This window comes from Rhinatrema bivittatum, chromosome 2 (genome assembly GCF_901001135.1).
Source record: "Rhinatrema bivittatum chromosome 2, aRhiBiv1.1, whole genome shotgun sequence".
NCBI classification, from domain to species: Eukaryota; Metazoa; Chordata; class Amphibia; order Gymnophiona; family Rhinatrematidae; genus Rhinatrema; species Rhinatrema bivittatum.
The window spans coordinates 407,465,618-407,490,580 of NC_042616.1; the positions used below are offsets into that span (position 1 = coordinate 407,465,618).

A 24,963-nucleotide genomic window follows, 5' to 3' on the forward strand; every position below is an offset into this window, starting at 1 on the left:
CACTAACTATTTAGCTGGCTAAGTGGGGGGGGGGGGGGCAGGATGGGAGCATTTTATGGCAGAGATACTTATCTTCCTAACATACGGGCCGATACAGTAAAAGTCGCAGGAGAGCGGACGAGCGCTCGCGATTCAGTATTCAAATGAGGGCCCGTGGTAAAAAGAGGCGCTAGGGATACTAGTGCATCCCTAGCGCCTCTTTTTGGACAGGAGCGGGAGCTGTCGGCGAGTTTGACAGCCGACGCTCAATTTTGCCAGCATCAGTTCTCAAACCCGCTGACAGCCATGGGTTCGGAAACCGGATGCCGGCAAAATTGAGCGTGCAGTTTTCAACCCGCGAGCTGATTTTACATTTTTATTTTTTTTTAATTTTTATTATTTTTTACTTTTGGGACCTCCGCCATAATATCGCTATGATATTAAGTTGGAGGGTGTACAGAAAAGCAGTAAAACTTTCCCGGTGCCGGCAGAAATTAACGCCTACCTTTGGGTAGGCGTTAATTTCTTAAAGTAAAATGTGCGGCTTGGCTGCACATTTTACTTACTGACTCGCGTGGGAATAACTAATAGGACCATCAACATGCATTTGCATGTTGCAGGCACTATTAGTTTCGGGGGGGTTGGCCGTGCGTTTTCGACGCGCTGTTACCCCTTACTGAATAAGGGGTAAAGCTAGCGCGTCCAAACGCGGGTTAACAGTGTGCTCCACAGGCCTGCGATACTTTAGAAAATGAGGCCCTTAGCCAGATAAATTAGACCTACTATTGAGAAGTTCTAAAGTTAGCCGGATAAACTTCTCTGGCTAACTATTAGATAGCTAGTTACATTCAGTGGCACAGTTATCTGGATGCGTGCCTTTGAATATCAGCCTCATTATATATAAACAAGCACCTGATGAGAACTGTATTTGAATGCAGAACTTGAAAGATGAAAACCGTTTTGCTATGTTAAACCTTTTGGACCACTCAAACATCTGCTATACATTCGCTTCCCTAGACACTGGGACAAAATCAGACCTCCATTGCCAGTTCCTAGAACAGGGTTGAAATGTGGACTGGATGCTGCAGTGACACTAGCACTTACTATTCATACATGGCGCAATAATTTTTGTCTTCAATTCTGGTTTTACTGTGATCAGGTACTGGCTGAGTGTGCTCAGATCAGTGACTTTTATATTGCAACTGCTTAAGATGAAAGGAATGCCGGGTACTTGCTTCTGGTGGTGAGGATGACACTCCTTCTCCCTGGGTAAAAAAAAAAGTGGAATTCTACATTTGATTTAATTGAGAGCAGGAGAAAACTTGCATGCTCACAATACACATGTCTAACGAGAACATAAGCTGCCAGTCATGCATAAGTAATCAATCAGCAAATCAGACCTTGATGATGGATTCTGTAAGTTTTGACCTGGTAAACAACTACGTTTTCTAGTCCTTCAGTCCTGTCCCATAATTGGTCCACTTCTGAAGAATGATGAGTTTATCAAGTTGAACTAGCAACAGGGCAAATGTGCAGTCTCTCACCATGAAGGCATAATAAGCAATAGAGGTAAACGGGTTGACTTGGCGATGCATCCCTCTTTTGTAGGATATAGAACGGGGGGTGAGCAAAACTGGGGGACAGCCCCCACCCTCCCGGAGTGTGTGTGTGAATAAACCTGAAGGGGGCATACTGGGGGCCAAGTGAGGGAAGAAAAAAAATGGCTATGCTGTCGAGCCGGCAAAATTGAGCGTCCGGTTTTCAACCCGCGAACCACGGGCTGATTTAAAATTTTTTTTTTTTAGTTTTTACTTTTGGGGCCTCCGACTTAATATTGCCATGATAGTAAGTCGGAGGGTGTACAGAAAAGCAGTTCTTTTTTTTTTTAAATATGTTTATTGTGAAGCATAAGTTGAACAAATACAAAAAGAATAAAGATCAGGACATCAAGAAAGGACCATATAGTACATAGAGATACCACAAGACAAAATTACAATTGTCCATAATCTACTACAATAAACGCCAGAATCCTATTGGCGATAGGTATTGCGTGCCCTAAGTATATCGGTAAAGACTTCACATTTTGTAGTTTCATAACTGAGTCCTCTACCCCATCCCCCCAACCCCACCCCCCCTTACCTTCCCTGCCTGTGAGAAAAGGAGAGAAAGATGTAACAATGCTATCAACCCCATCAATACAAACAATCCAAACACTTACAAACAGTGCATATAGGGATAAACAGTGCAAACAGTGCATACAGGTATAAACAGAGCATGTGACTTAAATGGGCAATGGGGGATCAAGCATCTAAAATATACTATGGTACGGGCAACATGCTATCAAAAATTGAGAACTGAGTCAGTCAGGCATGAAGAAACTCAATCAGGCAGCGACGCCGTCAGAGATTGGTATTTGAGACTTAGAGTTTGGGGTTTGGAATGTGGAAAATTGTATTTATAAGAATGTAAAGGTAGTCCGTCACATTTCCCTTAGTGGAATGGTGATAAAACCCCAACGGGTTCAGTGCGGATGTGGGGTAAAAGCAAGAATACCAAGACCCATGTTCAAGCATAAGCCTCTCCAGCTAGGTAAAAAATAACTGCACTTAAGGCATGTGCAGATCATAAGCAGTTGAATCAGATCAATCAGGTGAATCATCCTGTAGTCGGGCGTAAGTAAGAAAGAACCGGTCCCCATATCCTTTGCATACATTCTCGATTCTTAACGGTGGACTTTGCAGCTAATAAGTACTCGTGTGAGCTGAGGGTTAATAATCGTTTAAACCAATGATCAATATGCGGTGCTCGATCTGCCATCCATTCAGATAGAATAACTTTCTTTCCGACAAGCGCTGCTCTGGACAAAAAAGCCGCCATGTAATCATTAGCCATCAAATTGTCTTGCCAGACGTCGAACAGCCAACCTTCTGGTGTAAACGGAAGAGTACAGTCCCATAACTGCTCACAGAACATCAAAATATCTTTCCAAAAAGTATTAACTTTAGGACACTCCCAGAAACAGTGCGAATAGGATCCAATTTGAGAGACGCACTTAATACAATTCAGAGAGGGACAAAGTTTAAATTTGTAGGCAGAGGTCGGAGGTATGTAGCTTTTCCAAAGGAATTTAAACTGAGTCTCTCTCAAATCTTCGTTGGTAGTAGTAGACCTAATTTTCTTAAAAGCAGATTTGAAATCGGGAAGGGAAATATTGAAGGCTGGCCATGCCTTCCATGATAGGTAGAGTGGGACCAGAACTCCATCGTCCGTTACTATCTGTAATTCTCGATAGAATCGAGAAATACTTGGGCCTTTTTTCGTACTTGCTGTCATTAGAGTGGGCAAATTTTTCCGTTGAAACCAGCGTTCAAGATCTTCATCTAGGGTACTTAGAAAGTGACGAAGTTGCAAAAATGCAAAAAATTCAGACGAGGGAAGTTTGTAAGTCTTCTGTAATTCTTGAAAGCTGAAACTAATCCCCGTGTCAGTATTCGCAAGTTGGTATAAGTATCGAAGTCCCTTCTCTCGTCATCTGGAAAAAATGGAAAATCCTTGACCAGGGGGAAATTGAGCATTATGAGCAATACTTAGTAGGGGTGTAACGGTAAACTTGAACCCCGACTTTTTACAAACATATTTCCAAGTAGTCCGGCACGTTTGAAGTAGGAGATGCGACCTCAAGTGTGGCGGGATATCCGAAGATTGTGTATGAAGTAAACCATTTAAGGATGCCACTCCAAACCATTCCAATAGATAAGAACCCGGTGTGAAAAATTGCGTCCCAAAAAGCCAATCTTGAAGAAAGCGGAGATTGCACGCAATGTTGTAACGGAAGAGGTTAGGGCACCCTAGCCCACCCTCTTGCTCCGTCAATTGTAGCGTGCGCAGAGATATTCGTGCTTTCTTTCCTCCCCAGAGAAAGCTAGATAAAGCTTTATTAATAGCTTGAATATCTCGATACTGGAGCCAGAGCGGGAGCATCTGAAGAGTGTACATCCATTTTGGTAAAAGCACCATTTGGTATAAATGGACACGCCCTCTCAAGGACAAAGGTAGAAAAGACCACTTGGCCAGCGTGTCCAGCGTGTGTTGTACTTTAGGTTTCACATTTCTGCGGTAGATAGAGTTCAAATCCGATGGTATAAAAACTCCCAAGTATTTTAGTTTATCCTCCGCCCATCGTAAGGGAAAAGAGTCCAGCCATTGCTGTCTGACCAATTGACAGATGTCTAAAGCCTCGGACTTTTCCTTGTTAATCTTCAGGCCCGCAAAAGCACCGAATTGTGATTGAATGTCTAGAAGAGTGGGAAGAGATACCTTGGGTTGGGTCAAAAAAACCATGACATCATCGGCGAAGGCCGCAACTTTAAAGCCCCTCTGACCCCGTAGAAAGCCGTGAATATTTGGATGGTCGTGTATCTTCCGTAGTAAGGGGTCGATGGACAGAATATATAAGAGCGGTGAGAGAGGGCATCCCTGTCGGACCCCTCTCTGCAAAAAAAATTGCTCCGATTTTTGGCCATTGACCAAGATTCTGGAGGAGGGATGGTGGTACAATAGAGCAATATAATCTAAAAAAGCACCGGAGAATCCATACTTCTGTAGAACGGAGAACATATACGACCAGGATACTCTGTCGAAGGCTTTCTCCGAATCGAAGCCTATGACCAGTGAAGGGATGCGCTCTTGCTGAGAGAATTGCATGGCCGTTAGCAATTTAATGATGTGGCTAATGGCCCTTCTACCTTGGACAAATCCCACCTGATGTTCAGAGATAAGCGATGAAAGCATCACATTTAATCTGTTGGCCAATACCTTTGCCAGGATTTTGAGATCGCTGTTAAGAAGGGATATTGGTCGGTAAGATGCTGGGAAGCAGGGGTCTTTTCCCTCTTTTGGGAGAACTGTGATAGTTGCGCTATTAAAGTCTGCTGGGAAGGCATGGTGTTCCAATCCAGCTCGGTAATAATCAGTTAAGGGATTGGTTATAAGATCCTGTAAGGTTTTATAAAAGTCAAAAGAATATCCATCAGGACCGGGTGCTTTCCCTTTAGCCACTTCTCTAATTACTCGAAGTACTTCCTGGGCTTGGATAGGTTTATTCAAAAAGTCTTGTTGGACCTTTGATAGACAGGGGAGGTCAATATCCGCAAAAAACTCTTGTTCTTGGTTCGGAGTGGGAGCCAGATCGTCTGCATATAGGGCCTCGTAGAAGCGCCTAAATATTTCTCCCATCTCAACGGTGTTAGTAACTACATTTCCGGAGCTGGATTTCATTTTATGAATGAAAGATCGTTTTCATACTCCCCGAACTAGGTTCGCCAACGGTCGTCCTATCTTGTTCCCGAATTTGAAAAAATTATGATTAGCTGCTTGTAGGTCTCTATACGATCTATTGTGTAGAACTGTATTCAACTGTGCTAGTATACTAAAATAATTTTTCTTGTTAACATCGGTTGGGGAGGATTGCCATCGCTCTTTATGGGATTTCAGCTGCGATTCCAGTTTCAAAATTTCAGCATTCACTCTTTTTGTTTTGGCACTAAGGTAAGCGATTATATCCCCACGTAGAACAGCTTTTCCAGCTTCCCAAAAGAGAAGCGGGGTGGTCCGGTGTTGGTCATTGTGTGTCTGGTAGTCCCTCCACTTATCTTTTAAGTAGGCCTGAAACTCCAGATCCGAATCCAATCCCAAGGGGAATCTCCAAGCTTTAGTACCAGTGCTGCTAGCTCCCAAACGAAGGGTCAATGACACCGGTGAGTGGTCGGAAATAACAGGAGTTTCGACGGTAGCTTCTCGTGTGTTAGAAAAAAGTTGCCGCTGAATGAGAACATAGTCGATTCGAGACATGGATCCGTGCGGAGATGAGAAAAAAGTATAGTCTCTTTCCGTCGGATGTAAGGTTCTCCACACGTCAAGGAGGTCTAGATTACGGCATAGAAATTCCACTCCATTAGGCAGTTTGGATCTTGGAGATAAGCCTGGGGGGCATTTATCCACAGTTGGATCGGAAGTGCAGTTGAAGTCTCCGACCACAATTAAATGACCATCTAAATGAGTGAGGAGGATACTTAACAGCAACCTGAAAAACTCTGTAGAGTTGGAGTTAGGTGCATAGATGTTACATATCGTTACTTTTACCCCTTTCCAACACCCTTTAACGAGTACATACCTTCCGTTCTCATCCACTACAGAATGTGTGACACTAAAATCAGAGGCTTTATGGATAAGGATGGCGACACCCGCTTTACGACCCTGCGCTGGGGCAAAAATACAGCCCCCCACCCAATCTTTTTTTAGTTTTAGGCTTTCCCCGGGACTCAAATGAGTTTCCTGTAAGCAGGCTATTTCTGTGCCCAACTTTTTAAAATTATTCAGAATCTTTTTCCGTTTGATAGGGGTTCCAAGCCCATGTACGTTCCAGGATACCAGTTTATTCATGTTACCCCTGCGTCGTGGAACCTACGGAACACGGTGTATACTCTGAAGCTCTGGAGAAAGGTGCCCAGCCCCCACCTTCCCCCCGTTTTCCAAATGCTTGATCTCCCCTTAAAACGCCGAAAACCCCAACATTTTACCCCAGTATAAGCCATCTGCCATACTCTCCTGATACATAATACCCCTCTCCCACCCTCACCCTTAATCCCCTTCCCCCCCACCCATCCCCCCCTCCAAATCCCCCACAAACCCAAATTTAACACAATCCTTCTTCCGCTACTACTAGCGGTAGATCTGGGGTCAGTGTCTGGATGTACGAGCTCCCCGCCGTGCATAAACAGAGCTCCTGTAATCCTGGTAAAGTGCGTCCGCACCGAGTCCCAAATATTGCCGGGAGATCTTCTGCCCATAGTGAAGCTGGGACGCCATATCTCCGGTGACCACGCATAAGTGAAAAAAACAAAGTAAAAACAAAAGGCACCCAGCGTCAGTATAAAGTTGCGGTTAAACTGAAAGGATTTCCATCATCTAGCAGTGCTAAGCCCACTCCGGTTGGACTAGCGTGACATCTTCGAGAATAGAACAAGATTATACTTCAATAATCCACAATTTAGAACTCAGGAAGAACTGGGAGTAAGGAAGCTTTTGGCTGCTTCTGGCGATTGAAAGGTGTGCACCTTACCCTCTTTCCAGATCTTTAATATCGCAGGGTATTGCAGAGCAAATCTAGTGTCAGATTCCACTAACTGGGAACATATGGCTGAGTATTGTCGCCGTAGCTGAGACACACGAGCAGAGTAGTCTTGCGTGAGCCGAATCGAGACATTATTATATGAAAGGCCCTTAAGTTGCCGCGATGCTGACCAGATTTTCTGTTTGTGAGCATAGTTCAATATTTTAGCAATAGCTATCCTGGGGCGCATGTCAGAATCTCGTTTGGGGCCGACCCTATGGGCCCTTTCTATAACTAGAGTCCCTTTGAGCTCAGGAAGCCCCACTGCATCAGGAAGCCAAGACTCCAAGAAGGCTGCTAGGCCCTTATCGTCAACTCCCTCGGGTAAGCCCAGAAAGCGGAGATTAGCCCTCCGTGACCTATTTTCTAGGTCGTCGAGTTTCTCCTGATATTCTTTAATGATAGCATCATGAGTTTTAATTGTTTGTGCAGCCGCCGCCATTTCATCTTCCACAGCGCTTACTCTTGTCTCCACGTGGTCTAGTCGGGGCCCCAGTACCGTTAGTGCCTCACTTACTCCGGTCAGTTTTTCATGGATGCCAGCAAGCTTTTCGTCGAGAGCAGCAGCAATCACATCTCGTAATGTGTCCACAGTGAGCCCATCGGCAAGAGCTGGAACAGATTTGCCATTTGCCGTTTCCGCCGCCATCTTGCTCACTCCCGATTTTCCCCTGTCCTTCTCTTTTTCTTTTCGGACGCTCTTGGAGGCCATGGATTGCGGCGATTTCTTCATATACTGGACAATAGACATGTGCCAGAATCCCAGCCTCGCGAAAAAAGTCGTAAGAAGCCGGAACGGTAATTAAAGCCGGTGAATAATCAGCGGGGAGCTCGGAGCTGAAGCGAAACGCGTCCTCCTCAGCACATCACCCCACGTGACCCCCCGAAAAGCAGTTCTTACTGCTTTTCTGTACACTTTCCCGGTGCCGGCAGAAATTAACACCTACCTTTGGGTAGTCGCTAATTTTTGAAAGTAAAATGTGCGGCTTGGCTGCACATTTTACTTTCTGTATTGCACGGGAATAACTAATAGGGCCATCAATATGCATTTGCATGTTGCGGGCGCTATTAGTTTCGGGGAGGTTGGCCGCGCATTTTCGATGCGCTATTACCCCTTACTGAATAAGGGGTAAAGCTAGTGCGTCAAAAACGCACATCCAAATGCGGGTTAACAATGCACTCCACCAGAGCGCTCTGTATTGTATCGGCCCGTTAGTCTTGTGAGCATGAACGGATGGGGTGAGGGGGTTTGTAGGTTACTTTACAGCATCTGGAAGAAGATAAGTCCTGGGCCTCCCACATATACTATCTGCTTCCCTATTTTGTGATGAAGATCACCACTGGCAAGAATCACTGCATACAGGAAAAACAGGGAACTATTTGTAAGGAAGGCTTTGCTCCTTACTGATGTTTTTGCCTTCTTTCTAGCTGCTGGGAGAGCTTTTTGCATTTTTATATCTTCACCAATTGTTTGGCCATTCCCCCTCGTTTACGGATTGGCTGAGCCCCACTTTATAAGCTGTGTAGAGCACGAGGACTTTGTGGTTGGAGGTAGTTTTTTGTTGGAAGTGGGAGCTGCTGTTCTGTGTGGATCCCAGTAGGCCCCCCCCCCCCCCCAAGTCTGCACCAGTGGGATACGTCAGGGAAGTTCGGAGGATTTTTGACCTTGAAGAGCTGGTTTGTTTTTGACCTGTTCCCAGTTCAGGAGGGAATCCCCTGTCTGAGGGGACAGGATTGGGTGCTGTTTGTCCTGCCGCCAGTCCAGATGGGATCTACAGTTGGCCGGGGTGCTACTTTGCCCTGCATCCAGCAAAAGTGGGGACTGTAGTGACTTGTAAGGAGAAGAAGACTTTAGTTTTTTTGCAGAAGATTCTTTGTCATTTTGTTTTGAAGGAGGGAGTTTGTTTTCCCACCATCAGCTGCCTGCCTTTCTTTTGAAGAGTTTTTCTTTCCTTTCACTGGGGAGAGACTTGGACCCTGGGACACTGAGTCACAAGCTGACCTGGACAGAGACAGTAGTCACTGAGGGATGCCATCCTTTTTTCTTTCAATGATTTTGCCATTCTTGCTGGACTTTATTTTTAAGTTACAGTAAAACTATTTTATGTTGAACACCGCTCTAAGTCTTTCTCTCCTTTTTTACACCTCAAGAACCAGCCTCCTGAACTGAGATGTACGCCTATGTGAGTACAAATTGAAGAGAGACCGTTTGGTTGTGAGAGACTTACAAGGTACCTACCCCCAGGAGCTTAGGGCCCCAGAGGCTTGTCCTCCTCCCCGCCAGTGGAACCCCGGACCCCTTGGTGGCTTACTGCAGTGTTTTAGATGGTGCAAGCGAGAGGAAAGAGATAGTTGGGAGACAGTGGACACTCTGTGACCCCTGTATTAGTGACCTCTAAACCAAGAGGGGAGTTCCATATTATTTACTAGTGATTAAATATTAGAATAAGAAACATTAGATGATGAAAATATAATGTGGTTAAACTATAAAACATAACATATGCATGGCATCTGAAAGGGCACAAACATGGCAAGTCTCCACATAAGAAGTATATGACGGGAGGACTTTTCAGCGGGAAACCTCTCTCGCAGAGGTCGGCAGAGAAGGGCAGACCAGAGGCTCTTTTTCCATCTGTGAGCCGGTGCCGTGCTGTTCCGAGGCCACGCCCCCCAGGTGACATCATTAGGAGGGGCCGAATCGCCGAGATAAATCCGGGCCAGCTGAGGCGAAATTCGGAGGACTTTTCAGCGGGAAACCTCTCTCGCAGAGGTCGGCAGAGAAGGGCAGACCAGAGGCTCTTTTTCCATCTGTGAGCCGGTGCCGTGCTGTTCCGAGGCCACGCCCCCCAGGTGACATCATTAGGAGGGGCCGAATCGCCGAGATAAATCCGGGCCAACTGCGGCGCGCAGCCGCCGACGCCCCTGGGTAAAAATGTTTTTCTTTAATCCTTTTCTAACCATATGGGCAGGAAAAGGAAATCTAAAGTCTGGACTTCATCTCCGGCGCTTACGCAGGCCAAGGGGCCTATGGATCAACATATAGTAAGGCGGGTAAGTCAAGCTGCTCGCAATACAATTCCTGATATATCTTTTTCTTCTGGAGCTTCTGATAGCCCTAGCCAGCAGCTACAATCACAGCCTCAATTGGTAGTGGATGCCTCTAATTATTTAAGTCCAGAGATGGAAGAAATAATTGTACCTGATGGAGAAGGCTCACATCCCTTAAGAACTGGGGATGTGGGTGAGGTGGGATCTACAGGTGAATCTGGACTACAGATAATAAGTCCAGTTCCCTTAGATCCCCAGAATGTGACTTTGGCTGATGTATTGAAGGCAATCACCGATCTACAGAATGTAATGACTGGTTTTATGGCCCAGACAAATAAAGGGAATGTAGAAGTTAAAAAATTTATGGAAAAACATGATAATCGTGTGAAGCAGTTGGAAGAGCTAGGACGGACAACTACCATGCAGATTGCAACTTTACAAACGGCTAATAATTCCTTTATTAAGGATAGCCTGGTCATTCACAGGCAGTTAGAGAGCCTGGAGAATGAGCACAGAGTAAAAAACTTAAGGTTTTTAAATTTTCCTATGACTAGACTCCTCTCTGCTTCCGAGCTGTTAAAAAAGTATTTAATTGAAAACCTGTCAATACAAAATTTTGATGATCAAATGATTTCAAAAATATATTATGTATTAAACTCTAGAATTAAAGCTCAGGAAGGAGAGGAAGGGATGGATAATATACAACAAATATCCCCTAATTTAACTTCTTTCCTAGAATCATCTATAGATGATATTCCACAGAGAGCCACATTGCTAGTAACATTCTGTAGAGAGAAAGATAAGGCTAATATTATGCAAAAATACTTTAAAAATAAGGACATTTTGTTTTGTGGATATAAAGTTCAAATATTTCCAGATGTGTCACGAACCACGCAATTCAGGAGGAAACAATTTCTTGTATTAAAGCCTAGAGTTGTCTCCTTAGGGGCTACATTTTTTCTTAAGTTCCCCTGTAAATGCGTGGTAGTACATCAAAGAAATAAATTTATCTTTCAAGAACCAGCTCATTTGGAAAATTTCTTGGTAGATAAAGAAAGAGGCTGAGATAGTTTAACTGCAAAAATTTATATCCCGCTAATGTAATTGTTTAGAATTACTATTTTTTCCTAAGTTTTTCATAGGAGTTCCTCCCATTTGGTGGACTATAAAATTGTGGTATGTTTAAACGTTCTTGATATGTTACTTGAGATAATTGTGTTACTCACAAATTTGTTCCTTGATTTTTGCATTTTATATGATTTGTGAAAATTCTAATAAACTATAAATAAAAAAAAAAAAAAAGAAGTATATGACAATATTCTATTATGCGGATCTACGTCGTTACTCTAGAATGAAACAATACGGTAAAAATCAATACATGTACTACTGCTGGCACCTTAAATTGGTACAAACAGATGACCCCCTGAGTTCTCAGGAGCTAATGTACCATTCACAGTCCCAAGGTATGCTACCACTCTTCAGACTCTTGAAGATTGGGTTAACTCAGATAGGAGGGACAAACTGGTGGTTGTTTTGCAGGGCGAGCTGGCACACTCTCTTGGCTGGCTCAACTGTCCCTTCTTTCCCTCTGTTGAGGTGGAAAGCAGCCCAAGGCATTGGGTCCCAGAAAACCAGGGTTTATACTGCCTATTCTGCACAGAAGGGCAGTCTTGTAACTGAATGCAAGTGTAATCAATAATTCTGTGCCACACAGGCAGGGGCTATCTCAGCTGTGAAGTCACAGGGGAATAAGAGAGAGAGAGAAAGAAAACCCCTCCTATCCCCCTTGTAATGAAGGGTTTAACTTGGATGTGAAACTGAGGGTTTGCTTAGCTTTAGTTCTGAAGCCTGCAGATCACTCCAGCCAGCCCGGGTGCTGGGGATTTGCCTCTCAGGCTGCAGTCTCTCTTCTAATTTTCCTCCATAGTTCTGGCCTGTGTCTCCTCCCTTTAGCTCTCTCAACGGTCCACAAAATTCCACTCAGCCAGGGAGAGAGACAAATTGCACCTTTTTTTTTGGCTGCACATTGGCTGAACTTTACTAAATCTTGCTTCCTGAATCCATCAGAATTCTGATTCACTATATCCAGTCATGTGATCTCTGGCATTAGCTTCACTTATTTATTTATACAAGCCGTTAAGCCCGTCACAACGGGCTACATTACATTTTGTTTTCGGTCCATTTTCGAAAACAGCACCCTCCTACACTTTTTCTCCCTCATTCCCCCTTCCCCTCAGTCACTCACCCCTTCCCACCCCTCAGTCTTACTCACTCTCTGTCTCCCACTGCCCTCCTTCCCCTCACTCTCACCTCCCTCCCCTTCCCTCAGTCACTCCCACCTCTCTCCCCTTCCCTCAGTCACTCTCTCCCACCTCTCTCCCCTTCCCTCAGTCACATCCCACCTGTTCAATCCCATCTCCCTCAGCCCTCCTCCACTCCCTTTTTCTCTGCTCCACAACTTCTTACCCTTCCACTTACTCACATCCCTGTCTCTCACCTCTCCCTCATTCTCCCTCTTCCCCACCCCCTACCTCCCTCCCCCCCTCCTCCCTCCCTCTCACTCAGTCCCTCCCCCTACCTCCCTCCCACTCAGTCCCTCCCTCCCTCTCACTCAGTCCCTCCCTCCCTCTCAGTCCCTCCCTCCCTCCCTCTCACTCACTCAGTCCCTCCCTCCCTCAGTTCGTCCCTCCCTCCCTCTCTCTCTCTCTCCTCCCTCCCTCGCTACTGGCCGCCGCTGCCGCCGCTCCTCGTCGTCATTCGCCGCCACCGCCGCTGCCACCCGCCGCCGCTGCCACCGGATGCCGCCGCCCCCCGACACCGCCGCCGCCGCTGCCGCTGCCCCCCGACACCGCCGCCGCCACCGCTGCCGCTGCCCCCCGACACCGCCGCCGCCATGTTTTTTTTTTTTTGACGCTGGCTAAGACCGACGTCCTTGCCCGCACATGCGCAGTAGAGCTGCGCTCTACTGCGCATTTGCGGGCCGTCGGTCATGGCCCATTTATAAGGTAGATACCATGGTTCACATAATTTAAGTACATAATAAATGGGTCATTTATCAAAGTGCTATATGGCATTCAGAGAGGGAGAGAGAGAGAGACTAACCATAATGCCCTCACACTAGCTAGGTATTTATATCTCTATGGAAGGCCCACCTAGTAACTCGAGGTGAGTTTTAGGTATTAGTGTAGGGGTTGGGGCCACTTTTACATTCAAAGTGAGACATACGAACAGAACAGTTCTCTCAACCTAGCTTGATGAACTCTCTACCTGGGTAACATCAAGCTAGGTTGAGAGAACATTGCCCAAATCTCATCTTTGGGTGAGTTTCCTCACTCCGAGGGTCATCAAATCTTCACAAGAGAGCACTGTTCTGTTCGTAAGTCTCACTTTGAATGTCAAAGTGGCCCCTAACCCCTTCACTAATACCTAAACCTCACCTCGAGTTACTAGGTAGGCCTCCCGGGAATAACATTTATAGTCTGGAGTTTGTGCTGTTTAAAAAGGTATGTTTATTATGATTTTTATAGCACATCCACTCTTGCGGTGAGGTGAAACTAGTGTTTTCTCTTCAGTATGATTCAAAGAGAGTGATGGGATTTCCAATTTGCTACTTACTTTGCTGACAAATTCTCTTTATAGAAAAGAGTGAATGAGATGGAGTCAGTCACCTCTTTCCTCACTTCCCAATGGCATGTTAGCTTGTCAATGCCATTGAAGATGCAGTGAAGATTCTTGGGTTTGGCCTCATCCTCTATTGGAAAACATACAGTGTTCATCACAACTGTGATTCCATAAATACAATATGAAAATCAGAGGCATAGTAAGAACAACCACAAACAAAATAATAAATAAAGGAGTTGCAATACATAAATAAAAATGTCACAGCTAAATTATATTCAAAATGACGTCAAACAAGAAATATCTCTCAAACTTAACTACGTACGCTTTCTGCTGTACATAGTATGAAAACGTATCACCTGGAAAAAATTCTTATATATTTCTCATATTTCATAAGTGTCCTTCATAATGCCCTGCAGTATCCTTGGACATTGCTGCTCCATTCGTTGTACTGCTAAAGGGCCATTTTTAATCATTGGTCATGCACAATTTAAGTTTTTCTTTTTTTTTTCTTTTTCAAAACAGCTAAATTATATACAGAATTATATACAGAAACTTTACCAGCCATATACAGCATATACATAGTTCCCTATCAAATTGTATATCCATGCTCATAAACAGAAGCCACACTATACAGCATAAAACCCCAGGAGTTCCTCAAAAACTATCTGTTATATCCGTATAACACACAAGATCCCAAAGAAGTCTACAGAAAATATGTTAAAGACCATTTCTATTCTATAATAGGAATATCAGCTGCATACAAAGGGACCAGTTTCAAAAGAGTTTCTTACTGCAAACAGAGAAAAGCATTTGCTTTAGCTGTTCCAACACTGGTCTGCAGCCTTTAAGGTTTTTCAACAGATGAAATATGCCAACTGCATTTCAGCTTAAACAGAGCTCATTGTTTCATCAAGGGAATTGTGTGCATTCATAAACCACTGCCATTGACGGTTTCAAAACTTGGCAACCCACCAGCTGAGTTGTTTCAAGTAGTTAGACAGTTAACTATGGGACAAGTTGATTCCTACAAGCAATACCCTGGTTGTGAAAACTTGGCACAGTTTTTGGAGGATAAAATTGCTCGGATACAGGCACAGATAGGCTCAATACCTGATTTTTTTTTTTTTTTTTACCATTAAAAGGGACAGTCTCTGAAAGTAAGTGGACTGCTTTTCAGCATGTCTCTCTTCCTGAAGTGACAACAGCGATCAACAATCTTAATTCCACTTATTCTGTGTTAGATACTTGCCCTTTTAGTTATATCAAAACAGCAAAGACAGTTTCTTATAAGATCATTCATCATCTAGTTAATATGTTACTGGCTGTTTGCCTACTCCTCTTAAGAGAGCCACTAGACGATCAGTTTAGAAGAATTTAGCTCTTAATTTAGATGAGCTATCTAATTTCCGTCTGGTTTTTAATATACCATCCCTGAGTAAAGTAATAGAAAAATGTATTATGCTACAGTTAGAACATTTGGAGATGAACAAGATTCTAGATGATAGACAGTTCAGGTTTAGGAAAAATCATGGGACAGAAAAGTTGCTCTTGTCTCTTACAGATTTTCTACATAGAGAGATAGATCAAGGAAGGTCAGAGTGTTAATTCAGCTGGACCTCACAGCGGCCTTTGACCTTGTAAAATCGTTCAGTGCATATTGGGATTGATGGAACTGTTTTGGTATGGCTTAAGCCTTACTTGCAAGATAAACAATATCTAATTCAAATAAGAGATACATATTCTATTTATTCATTTATTTATTTGATTTTCTATACCGACATTCGATATGTTATGTCACATCGGTTTACATAAAACAGAATGTCAAAGGCTGGCCTTAATGACATAGTACAGTATAACATCCTTAAAATTGAGAACCTAGCTAACTACATGATAACAGGATACAATATAACATCTTATTTAAGAACCAAGCTAACTATTTACAACAGAATGACTGATAGTGTTATTAGTTATTTACAGGATATAGTCAGGTTTTGGTTCATTATGCACAAGGCTGGACAGGGGGAACGAGGGGGGGGGGGGGGGGCGTGGCAGGAATTATTTGTTTGGAGGGAATGCTTTCCGGAAGAGCCAGGTTTTGAGGTTCTTTCGGATGGAAGGTGTGGAGGGGTCAGTCCTGAGTGCGGGGGGAAGGTTGTTCCAGAGGTGAGGGCCCGCTACAGAGGCAGCTCGTTCTCTCGTGGAGACTCTGAGTATTTCTTTGGTGGGGGGAATGGGGAGTAGGCATGTGTTGGATGAGCGGAGAGTTCTGGTGGGGTTGCAGGGGGTCAGTGGTCCTTGTAGCCAGCTGGCTTTGTCATTGGGGATAGCTTTGTGTATGAGCATGAGTGTTTTGTATTGAGCTCTGAAAGGGACGGGCAGCCAGTGGAGTTGTTTGAGTGTGGGCGTGATGTGGTCGTATTTTTTCTTATTCGTTAGTGTTGTTTCTATGTGGAAACAATTGTCTGTAGGGGTCCCAAAGGGATCATGTTTAGCTTCTATATTATTTAATATATACCTGGCACCCCTGTGTAGCCTTCTTAGGTCAAAGGAGGTGGTATTTTACATTTATGCAGATGACATTCAATTTTATGTTTCCTGCATAAATGGAGTTTTTCCAGTTCTCAGTTTTCAAAACTACATGAAGGTTATTGATCAGTGGTTGAGATCTCATCGATTGGTCTTTAATGTGGCGAAAACCTCCGTGTTATGGATTGGAAAGGTCCCTACGCCAGATATGGGCAATTCCTTTTGTTATGTTATTGGTCAGTATAGAAGTACGTGATCTTGAGAATATTATTGTTGCTGAACTAACTTTTCTTTCCCAGCTTTAACACACACAGTCAGCACTGCACTCACCTTCTCTCTCCGCCCTTTCACACATATTTATAAATTGACAGAAGCATTTATGAGAATTAACAGGCCGCAGCTTTATTAACAAACCCGTCACCCGAGCCCTTACAGTATAAGTATAAATATAACATGGTAGGAGCACTGGATGGTCCGCGCCTTTTTTAAAGATGGCGCGGCCATCCAGTACTCCCTCCATGTGACAGGGGCCGGCCAATGGCACGGATACCCTGTCACATGGTAAGGGCAAAGGCCATCGGCGCCATTTTGATTAGTGGCAGCCGATGGCCCGAGAGCAGGAGATCGCTCCCGGGACCCCCACTGGACCACCAGGTACCTGTAAAATGTTTTTTGGGGGGTCGGGAGGGTGGGGGAAGCAAAGGGTTTAGTTTTAAAGGGTCGGGGTGGGTTTAGGGGTTATTTTTGGGTGCCGTTTTTCCGGCCCTCCCCTAAAATGATAAGAGAACCCCCACGATCAATATCGTGGGGTTTTCCTATCGTTTTGGGGAGCCCCCGATTTCTGATGATTTTGAAAATATCGTCTGATATTTTCAATCGTCTGAAGCCCGATTCACATCCCTGAATATAACTTATGTATAAGGGTGGGAGGGAGGGAAGCAGCTCGGCAGGGCTCCGGGAGGGCTCCAGCAGGGGAAAGGGGTCGTCTGCTGATGCCTCGTCCCTTAAATAGCCTCTTGCCTCCCGATCTCCTTCGCGGCGCCCTCACCAATGGGAAGGCACCGCGATGGGGGGAATTCAAATTCCCCTACTAGCCTGCCCGCTCGCTACTCTCCCCTCCCCCCCCCTCCCTACCGGTGCCGATCCGCCACCACGTGGCTGACATGCATGTTAGGGCTGGGGGGCCTGACACTGCGGACATCCCGCCCTTTCAAAACACCTAGTGTGAAGAGCATTTGTCAAGCTTAAGATGTTGATGCCTTTGAAACCACTACTAACACGGGCTGTATCGCTCGGTTCTGCAGTCTTTGCTTTTTGGGCAGCTGGACTTTTGCAATCATCTGTATATCAGACTGCTCAAGAAGCATTTATGTGCATTACAACTGCTACAGCATGGGTCAGCATGTATACTGAGTGGAGCAGTCGTACAGTTCATATTACTCCAGTACTTATAGAGCTGCATCGGCTTCCTCTAAGTCAGAGAAGACAATTTAAAATAATAGCATTGGTGCACTATATGCAGATGATTCCTGCAGCCTGGTGAAAACTTTGAAAAAGTATGCAGCAGGTCGAGTGTTGAGGTCATAAGACAATAATCTCCTAGAAATTCCCTCCCTCTGAGATGTTGCCTGTAGTCTGTAAAGACTACAGGCAACATGAGCAAGAGCATTTTCATATGTAGTCCCTACATTATGGAATAATCTACCTAAAGATTTAAGGCTTATTGAGGACATTAAACTATTTAGGAAGCAAGTTAAAGCATATTGTCTTAATGCCCCTTTTCATATGTGTGGCACCCCTATGGTTGGCCCCTAGATGTCCCTAGTTCCCCACAGATGAGTGCTAGGACTTAGCAACTCCTCCCCTATGAGGGAGCTGAATAAGTGGTCCTGGCTTTAAGAGGGTCAAGTGGAGATTCTGCAGGAGGAGTCAAAGGGAGAGTTCTAAGGGGGCAGAGCCCTAGAGTGAAGGGTCCCTCCCTACAGGGAAGACCCTCAGCTTTTCCCAGATCCATTTTAGGGAATCAAGCCTTGCACATCCTGCCAGGTTAGAAGCTACACAGAAAAAAAAACAAAAAACAAAGCAGCTTCTGGACTCAGACTGTGTCTGAAATACTATGGTCTGGGCTACAGGCTGGGTTTTGAAGAAGGAGAAATCCCCAAATACCAATCTAAGGAATACTTTGGAAGACCCCTCCAAGAATCTTCAGTACGGAGACGAGTGCGGTTGGGGTTTCCTGTGAACTCCATGGGACCCAGGTAGGACTGTGGGACCCCCCCCCCCCCCCCCTCCCCAGGAAGCCCATGACCATTGGGGCCGGCCAGGAGCAGAGAAAACCCCCACGCTCCCCAGTTCAAGGGAGTCAGGACTCACCCCAGAGCCAGGAAATCAGCACTTACACAGGGAGAGTAAAAGGATGAATTGTACAGACAGTTGTGACACCTGGAAATTGATTACCAGTTGCTGAGAATCATTAAAAAACTTATTTGAACACCCATCCCTGTGTTCATTTGTCCTGACTGCACATCATCAAAGAAAGTCATCCCCACCGCCTGTGCCACAGCGATAGCTACCCCCATCAGAAAGACCTCACCCCTGGGGACTGTGGCAAGGAAAGAAAGCCCCAGGAGAGAATAAATTATTTTGTGTGCCCCCTGAGGACAGGCTCTCAGGAGAAAAAGGTTACACGTGTAATTGTTGTTTATATTGTTTTAATTTTTATTTTGTTTTATTCTGAAGAATATGCTACTGGCCTATGGGTTATACAGTTGTAACAGTGGGTACTTTTTGGTGAACTGCTGGATTTTTATGCTTTAAGTAGTGGGTTCTGTGATCTTAAACACCTCACAGCTGTTGCTCAATGGGGAAAAAGAAGCGGTGATGTAATATGTCTGTGTCTCTGTGTCTGGGTGTGGTGTGTCTGCCTGTGTTTGTCTGTCTGAGCACAGAAAGGCAGACACCCCATACCCAGACAAATACAGAAACAGATACCTCATACCCAGTCAGACACAGACACCCCCACACCTAGACTGAGAGACAGCAAAACAGACACCCAGATAAACAGTCAGATACAGAGATCCCACCCACAGACACAGTTACCCAATTCTCAAACAGAGAGAGATAGAGAGAGACTCTTCAGAGAGACAGAAACCCAACTCCCAGACAGACACATTCACAGAGACACAGACAAACTACTCCTAGACACACTACTCCAGATATGAGACAGACATATAGACACAGAAAGAGGCATAGACACATTATACCCAGACAAGCACAGCCAGACACAGAGATACAGACAGACTACACATAACACACAGAGACATAGACCACACCCAGATACACAGGCCACACACCAAAATGTTAAGGTTTGGAAACGTTTTCAAAAGCTTAGGTGCAAACCAACATTTTTTTGCTCATTCTCCTTCCCCACCTCACCACTTCTTTTCTCCTGGTGGGCGACAGCTGTGATCTCTTTCCCCGGGTAGGGACCCGGCAGCAGCAGGAGCTCCTCTGGGGCTGGGGCCTGAGGGTGGCCGCTCTTCCTGGGTTGCCGAGCACTGCAGTGGCTGCTCCCTGGTCCAGGTCTGCTGCAGCGTAAGCGTCTTTTTCTCACCCCCCACCCCTGGCCTATCACAAGCAGGCTATTCTTTCCGACCCACCAAAAGGGATGCACTAAGTTCTGGGAGTTTCCTCCCCTCCTGAGCTGGCAATGCTTGCACAGCACCAAGACCCTGCAGTGTAGCCATTTGTTTCTTCCCTGATTGGTCAGCGAGTGGGCCCCCCTTCAGAGTTCTTCAAGCCCCACCTGGGGGGGCCTGACCCTCCATTTGCTCACTCCTGGCCTACAGCCTCAAGACAGGCAATTCACAAATGTAAATAAATACATGTGGGTGTTGCATGTGCTTGGTTAATTTGGCCTGTAAAAGTTTGCTGTGATCTTTTTGTAAATAATTTTTGAAAGACTTCTTTAGAAATGCTCATGTTTTATGAAACTCCACAAATCTAATATTTATTTATTTAAAAGCATTTTTATTCTGCCCAATTATATTTTTATAACCAGAGATTATTCGATTGGCCTGCTCTGGTCCCTCTGCTCACAGCTTTTATTTGGTAGGGCCTGAGATATCAGAGCTTGTTCTTGAGCTGAGTCACAAGGTGGTGTGTGTGAGTTGCTGGCAGGCGAAGTGAAAGCAGCTTAACAAAGTTTTATTCCTTGGGGAATTCTGCGCTACTGCGCAGCACAGAATTTACTCAGAATTCCCCTCCTGCACAGAATTTAAATGTTCTGCACAGAATTTGGACTAGTGGTGTGGCAGGCCGTGAGTGGAGCCCATCTCGCTCGCGGCAGAGATTGGAGATGCTTGGTAGCCTTAAGCGAAGCCCCTCCTGCTCATGACTAGAGAAAGAGAGGCCCAGGGGCCCCAAGCAAAGCCCATTCTGCTCGAGGCGAAGATTGAAGAGGCCGGTAGGCTACGAGTTTAGCCCATCCTGCTCGCGGCTGAGTATCTTGGGTGCGAGCGGCGCCCATTCTGCTCACGGCCAAAGACACAAAAGAGAGGTCCAGAATAGCTGCAGGCCAAGTCCCTCCCACCTGCAGTTGTAAGATTGCCTGTGAGCCTATTATTAGAGAGAGAGGAAGGATGTGTGTGTGTGTGTGTGTGTGTAGGTGTTTGAGAGAGAGAGAGAGAAACCCTGTGTGACGTAGTGTGTATGTGAGCAAGAGATTGGGAGCTGGTGTGCCTGAGTAAAAGAGAGTGAGAGAGAAGTTGTATATGTCTGGGAGTGAGGGTGTGTGTATTTGTGTGAGAGAATAAGAGCTTGTGTGAAGAAGTGTGTGTGTGTGAGTGAGAGAGAGAGAGAGAGTGGGAGCCTGTATTAGGGTCTGTGTATATGAGGGAGAGGGGCCTGTGTGATGGAGGTGCATATGTGAGAGGGACAGAGGGGTGTGTGTGGGTGCGTGAGTGAGGGAGCCTGTGTGAGGATGTGTGTGGGTACAAGAGAGAGAGCCTGTGTGTGTGTGTGTGTGTGTGTGTGTGTGATTGACAGCCGCCGCTCCGGTCCAAAAGGAGGGGGGCTGTATGAGAGAGGGGGGTCAAACTTGAGTGAAGGGTGAATGATGGAGATAGGGTGGAAGGGGTTGAGCCTGGAAGGGGGAGGGAGAAATAGTAGAGAGCAGAGGAACTGAGGCCTGAGAGAGTAGAGTGAAAGGGGTCTGGCCACAGGAAAAGGATGAGAGAGTGGAAGGGTCACTCTTGCAGTGTAGTTCTAGGGGAATTCTGCTCAAAATATTTTAAACTCTGCATCTCTGAGTAATAACTTTGATGTATTACATTTTACATTAGTTACTCAAAGACTGTGATGTATATTGTGTTATTTTGAACAATATAAATTCTGCAGAATTTTACAGAATTTTAAATTTTGGTGCACATCTGGCCCCTATGCCACAGAGAAGTATATAGAAGCTGAATAAGTTAGCAGGAGTGCAGGTGTCAGAAAGACTTCCTTTTGCAAGGAGGCCTGTGTGCTAAAAATCATTTAATCTCTAACGGGCCGATACAGTACAGTGCGCTCCAATGGAGCGTACTGTTAACCCGCCATTGGATGCGCTTTTTCGACGCACTAGCGTTACCCCTTATTCAGTAAGGGGCCGAAAACGCGCGTCCAATCCCCCGAACATAATAGCGCCCGCAACATGCAAATGCATGTTGAGGGCCCTATTAGGTATTCCCGCGCAATTCAGAAAACAAAATGTGCAGCCAAGCCGCACAATTTGCTTTCAGAAATTAGCGCCTACCCAAAGGTAGGCGCTAATTTCTCCAGGCACCAGGAAAGTGCACAGAAAAGCAGTAAAAACTGCTTTTCTGTGCACCCTCCAACTTAATATCATGGCGATATTAAGTCGGAAGTCCCGAAAGTTTCCAAAAGTAAAAAAAAAATTTGAATTCAGCTCGCGGCTGTCGGGTCGAAAACCAGATGCTCAATTTTGCTGACCTCCGGTTTCCGAGCCCGTGGCTGTCAGCGGGCTTGAGAACCGACGCCGGCAAAATTGAGCGTCGGCTGTCAAACCCGCTGACAGCCGCCGCTCTGGTCCAAAAGGAGGCACTAGGGACGCTGGAAGTGCACAGGATGCACATGGAGGCAGGGGCTCAATGGAAGGAGAGGGAGAGTCTTCCAGGGCCCTGGGTCATCTTCTGTGTCTCTAACAGACAAGGGGGTACATCTCCTCAAGGGCCTGGTAATGAGGGGAGATAATAAAAAGCTCTGGCTCTCCTGAGTCAGGGGCTGTTGATATTTCACTGAAAGAAATTGGTTGGAGCTGAGATCCTCTGGAGGGATCCCAGAAGGGAGCAGCCAGGAGTGAGGCTGGGGATTTTCCACTTAAATCCCTAGATGCCTAAGGGAAAAAAGGGCAAGAGACTGCTCAGAAGCTGCAGGTTACACATGGATTTACTAGGGTAAGGACTAGAGATGTGAATCGGAACCGGAATCAGTTCGGTTCCGGTTCCGATTCAAATCTTATAATTTTTATCGTCCGGCCCGATTGGTTTTTTGTTTATCGGCTGCGCCGGGTCGGGGTGGGTTTTTTTTATAGGGCCATCAGCACCATTTTTATTAGTGGCAGCCAACGGCCCGAGAGCGGGCGATCGGTCCCGGGGCTTCCACTGGACCACCAGGTGATTTTAAAATGTTTTGGGGGGGTTCGGGAGGGTGGGGGAAGGTAAGGGTTTAGTTTTAAAGGGTCGGGGTGGGTTTAGGGGTTATTTTGGTGTGCCGGTTTTCCCGCCCTCCCCCAAATAACTCCCGTTAGTGGACACAAACCTGATTAACGATTTTTCACGATAAATCGGGGGAATTTCTATTGTATCGCACTCTTTAACGATTTTTGACGATTTAAAAAATATCGGACGATATTTTAAATAGTCAAAAAAATGATTCACATCCCTAGTAAGGACTCTGCTGGATTAGGAACCTACACTGAGCCAGAGATTACCAGCCTTGGGCTTGGGGAATCTTGAAGACACTTCTGAAGAGTTTTCCCTGAAGCTGAACAGAGGTTCCAGTGAGTAACCATCCATCTGCTGGAGGAGTGGAAGAAAATACGAGCCTGGTTTTGCAACAAGGGACAAATGAGGGAGAAGTAACAAAGTTACTGGAGACCTTGTGTTGCTACACCAAGAAACCATCTTCATAAGGAGAGTTTTTGAAGAAAAGACTAAAGCTTTCTTTGAACTGTGATTTCATTTAAGTTTACTTTTCCCTGCATCTACTTGACTGTCACTATGTTTAATGCTGAAGACTCTGAATTAAAGTATTTTTTTTTGGAGCACAGTTAGAGACTGGAGTGTTCTCGGCTAGGCACTGGCCCTGTAGGAAACCCTGCCCTCAGTTCTCGGCCCTGAAGAACTGTTTACTAGGGATGTGCAATCGTTTAGGATGAATTATGCAATTTCAACAAAATTGCCTAATTTGTCCTGGTTCAGGGAACCTGAAAACTGAACCAAATATTTCCGAAATTTCGGGAAAATTCAGTTTTCAGGTTAGCGCACAATAATGTTAAAATCTTAGTGTGCACTAATGGGGAGTTAGCACGCACTAACTCCCGTTTCTAAGGGCCATATAAACAATAAAGATACCCTGCCCAGTTTTAGAAGCCCAGAAAAACTTTAAAGATAAAGTCATTTAGCAGCATTGCATCAACAATTTTAGATAATGGATACAAGATCTTATTCAGATGATATTTAATACCACATAGGTATATTAAACAAAATGTACCCATAGATGTCAGTTAATTGTTGAACATAAATATAGAGTAAAGAGACAATAAAGTACAAATAGAAATGCACAGACAAAAACTGAATTGGAAACCGCAACAAGCCAGACACTGTATGCAGTGCAATATTTCCATTCCTCATAAAACATCAATGATAAAATAAAAATATATAAAACATCATAATAGTAAAGCTATACTAATAAAAAGAATAAATATTTCAAAACAACTGATGAATAGACCATTCAAAAATTAAAAAACATTTTCCAGAACACTAATAAAATATTTCAAAACAGCAGACACATGAAATATTCAATAATGAAAATTAATAAGGATTTAAAAATGTCTTGCTCTCCGTACCTGGGATCTTTTGTTTTCCAGTCACCTTGAGGTTGTTCTGGTCTGAGGGAGCCACACAAACTTTATTCTCATAAGAACATAAGAAATTGCCATGCTGGGTCAGACCAAGGGTCCATCAAGCCCAGCGTCCTGTTTCCAACAGAGGCCAAACCAGGCCACAATAACCTGGCCATTACCCAAACACTAAGAAGATCCCATGCTACTGATGCAATTAATAGCAGTGGCTATTCCCTAAGTAAACTTGATTAATAGCAGTTAATGGACTTCTCCTCCAAGAACTTATCCAAACCTTTTTTGAACCCAGCTACACTAACTGCACTAACCACGTCCTCTGGCAACAAATTCCAGAGCTTTATTGTGCGTTGAGTGAAAAAGAATTTTCTCCGATTAGTCTCCTTCTCTCTCTCTCTCTCTCTCTCTCTGTCTCTCTCTCTCACACACTCACACACACGCTCTCTCAAAGCCTCCTCCTCTCTTTTGGGTCTTTTCA

The 24,963-nt window shown here is 45.0% G+C and overlaps 1 protein-coding gene across 1 annotated transcript in view; it reads right to left on the reverse strand.

Moving 5' to 3' along the window:
- CSF2RB (colony stimulating factor 2 receptor beta common subunit) overlaps window positions 1–24,963 on the reverse strand; it is a 93,599-nt gene that overhangs the window by 14,314 nt on the left and 54,322 nt on the right. The window contains exons 7-8 of the mRNA XM_029590080.1: window positions 13,814–13,949; window positions 1,084–1,244 (exon numbers count right to left, since the gene is read on the reverse strand). Coding sequence (XP_029445940.1) covers window positions 1,084–1,244; window positions 13,814–13,949 — 297 coding nt within the window. The remainder of the gene's footprint in view (window positions 1–1,083; window positions 1,245–13,813; window positions 13,950–24,963) is intronic.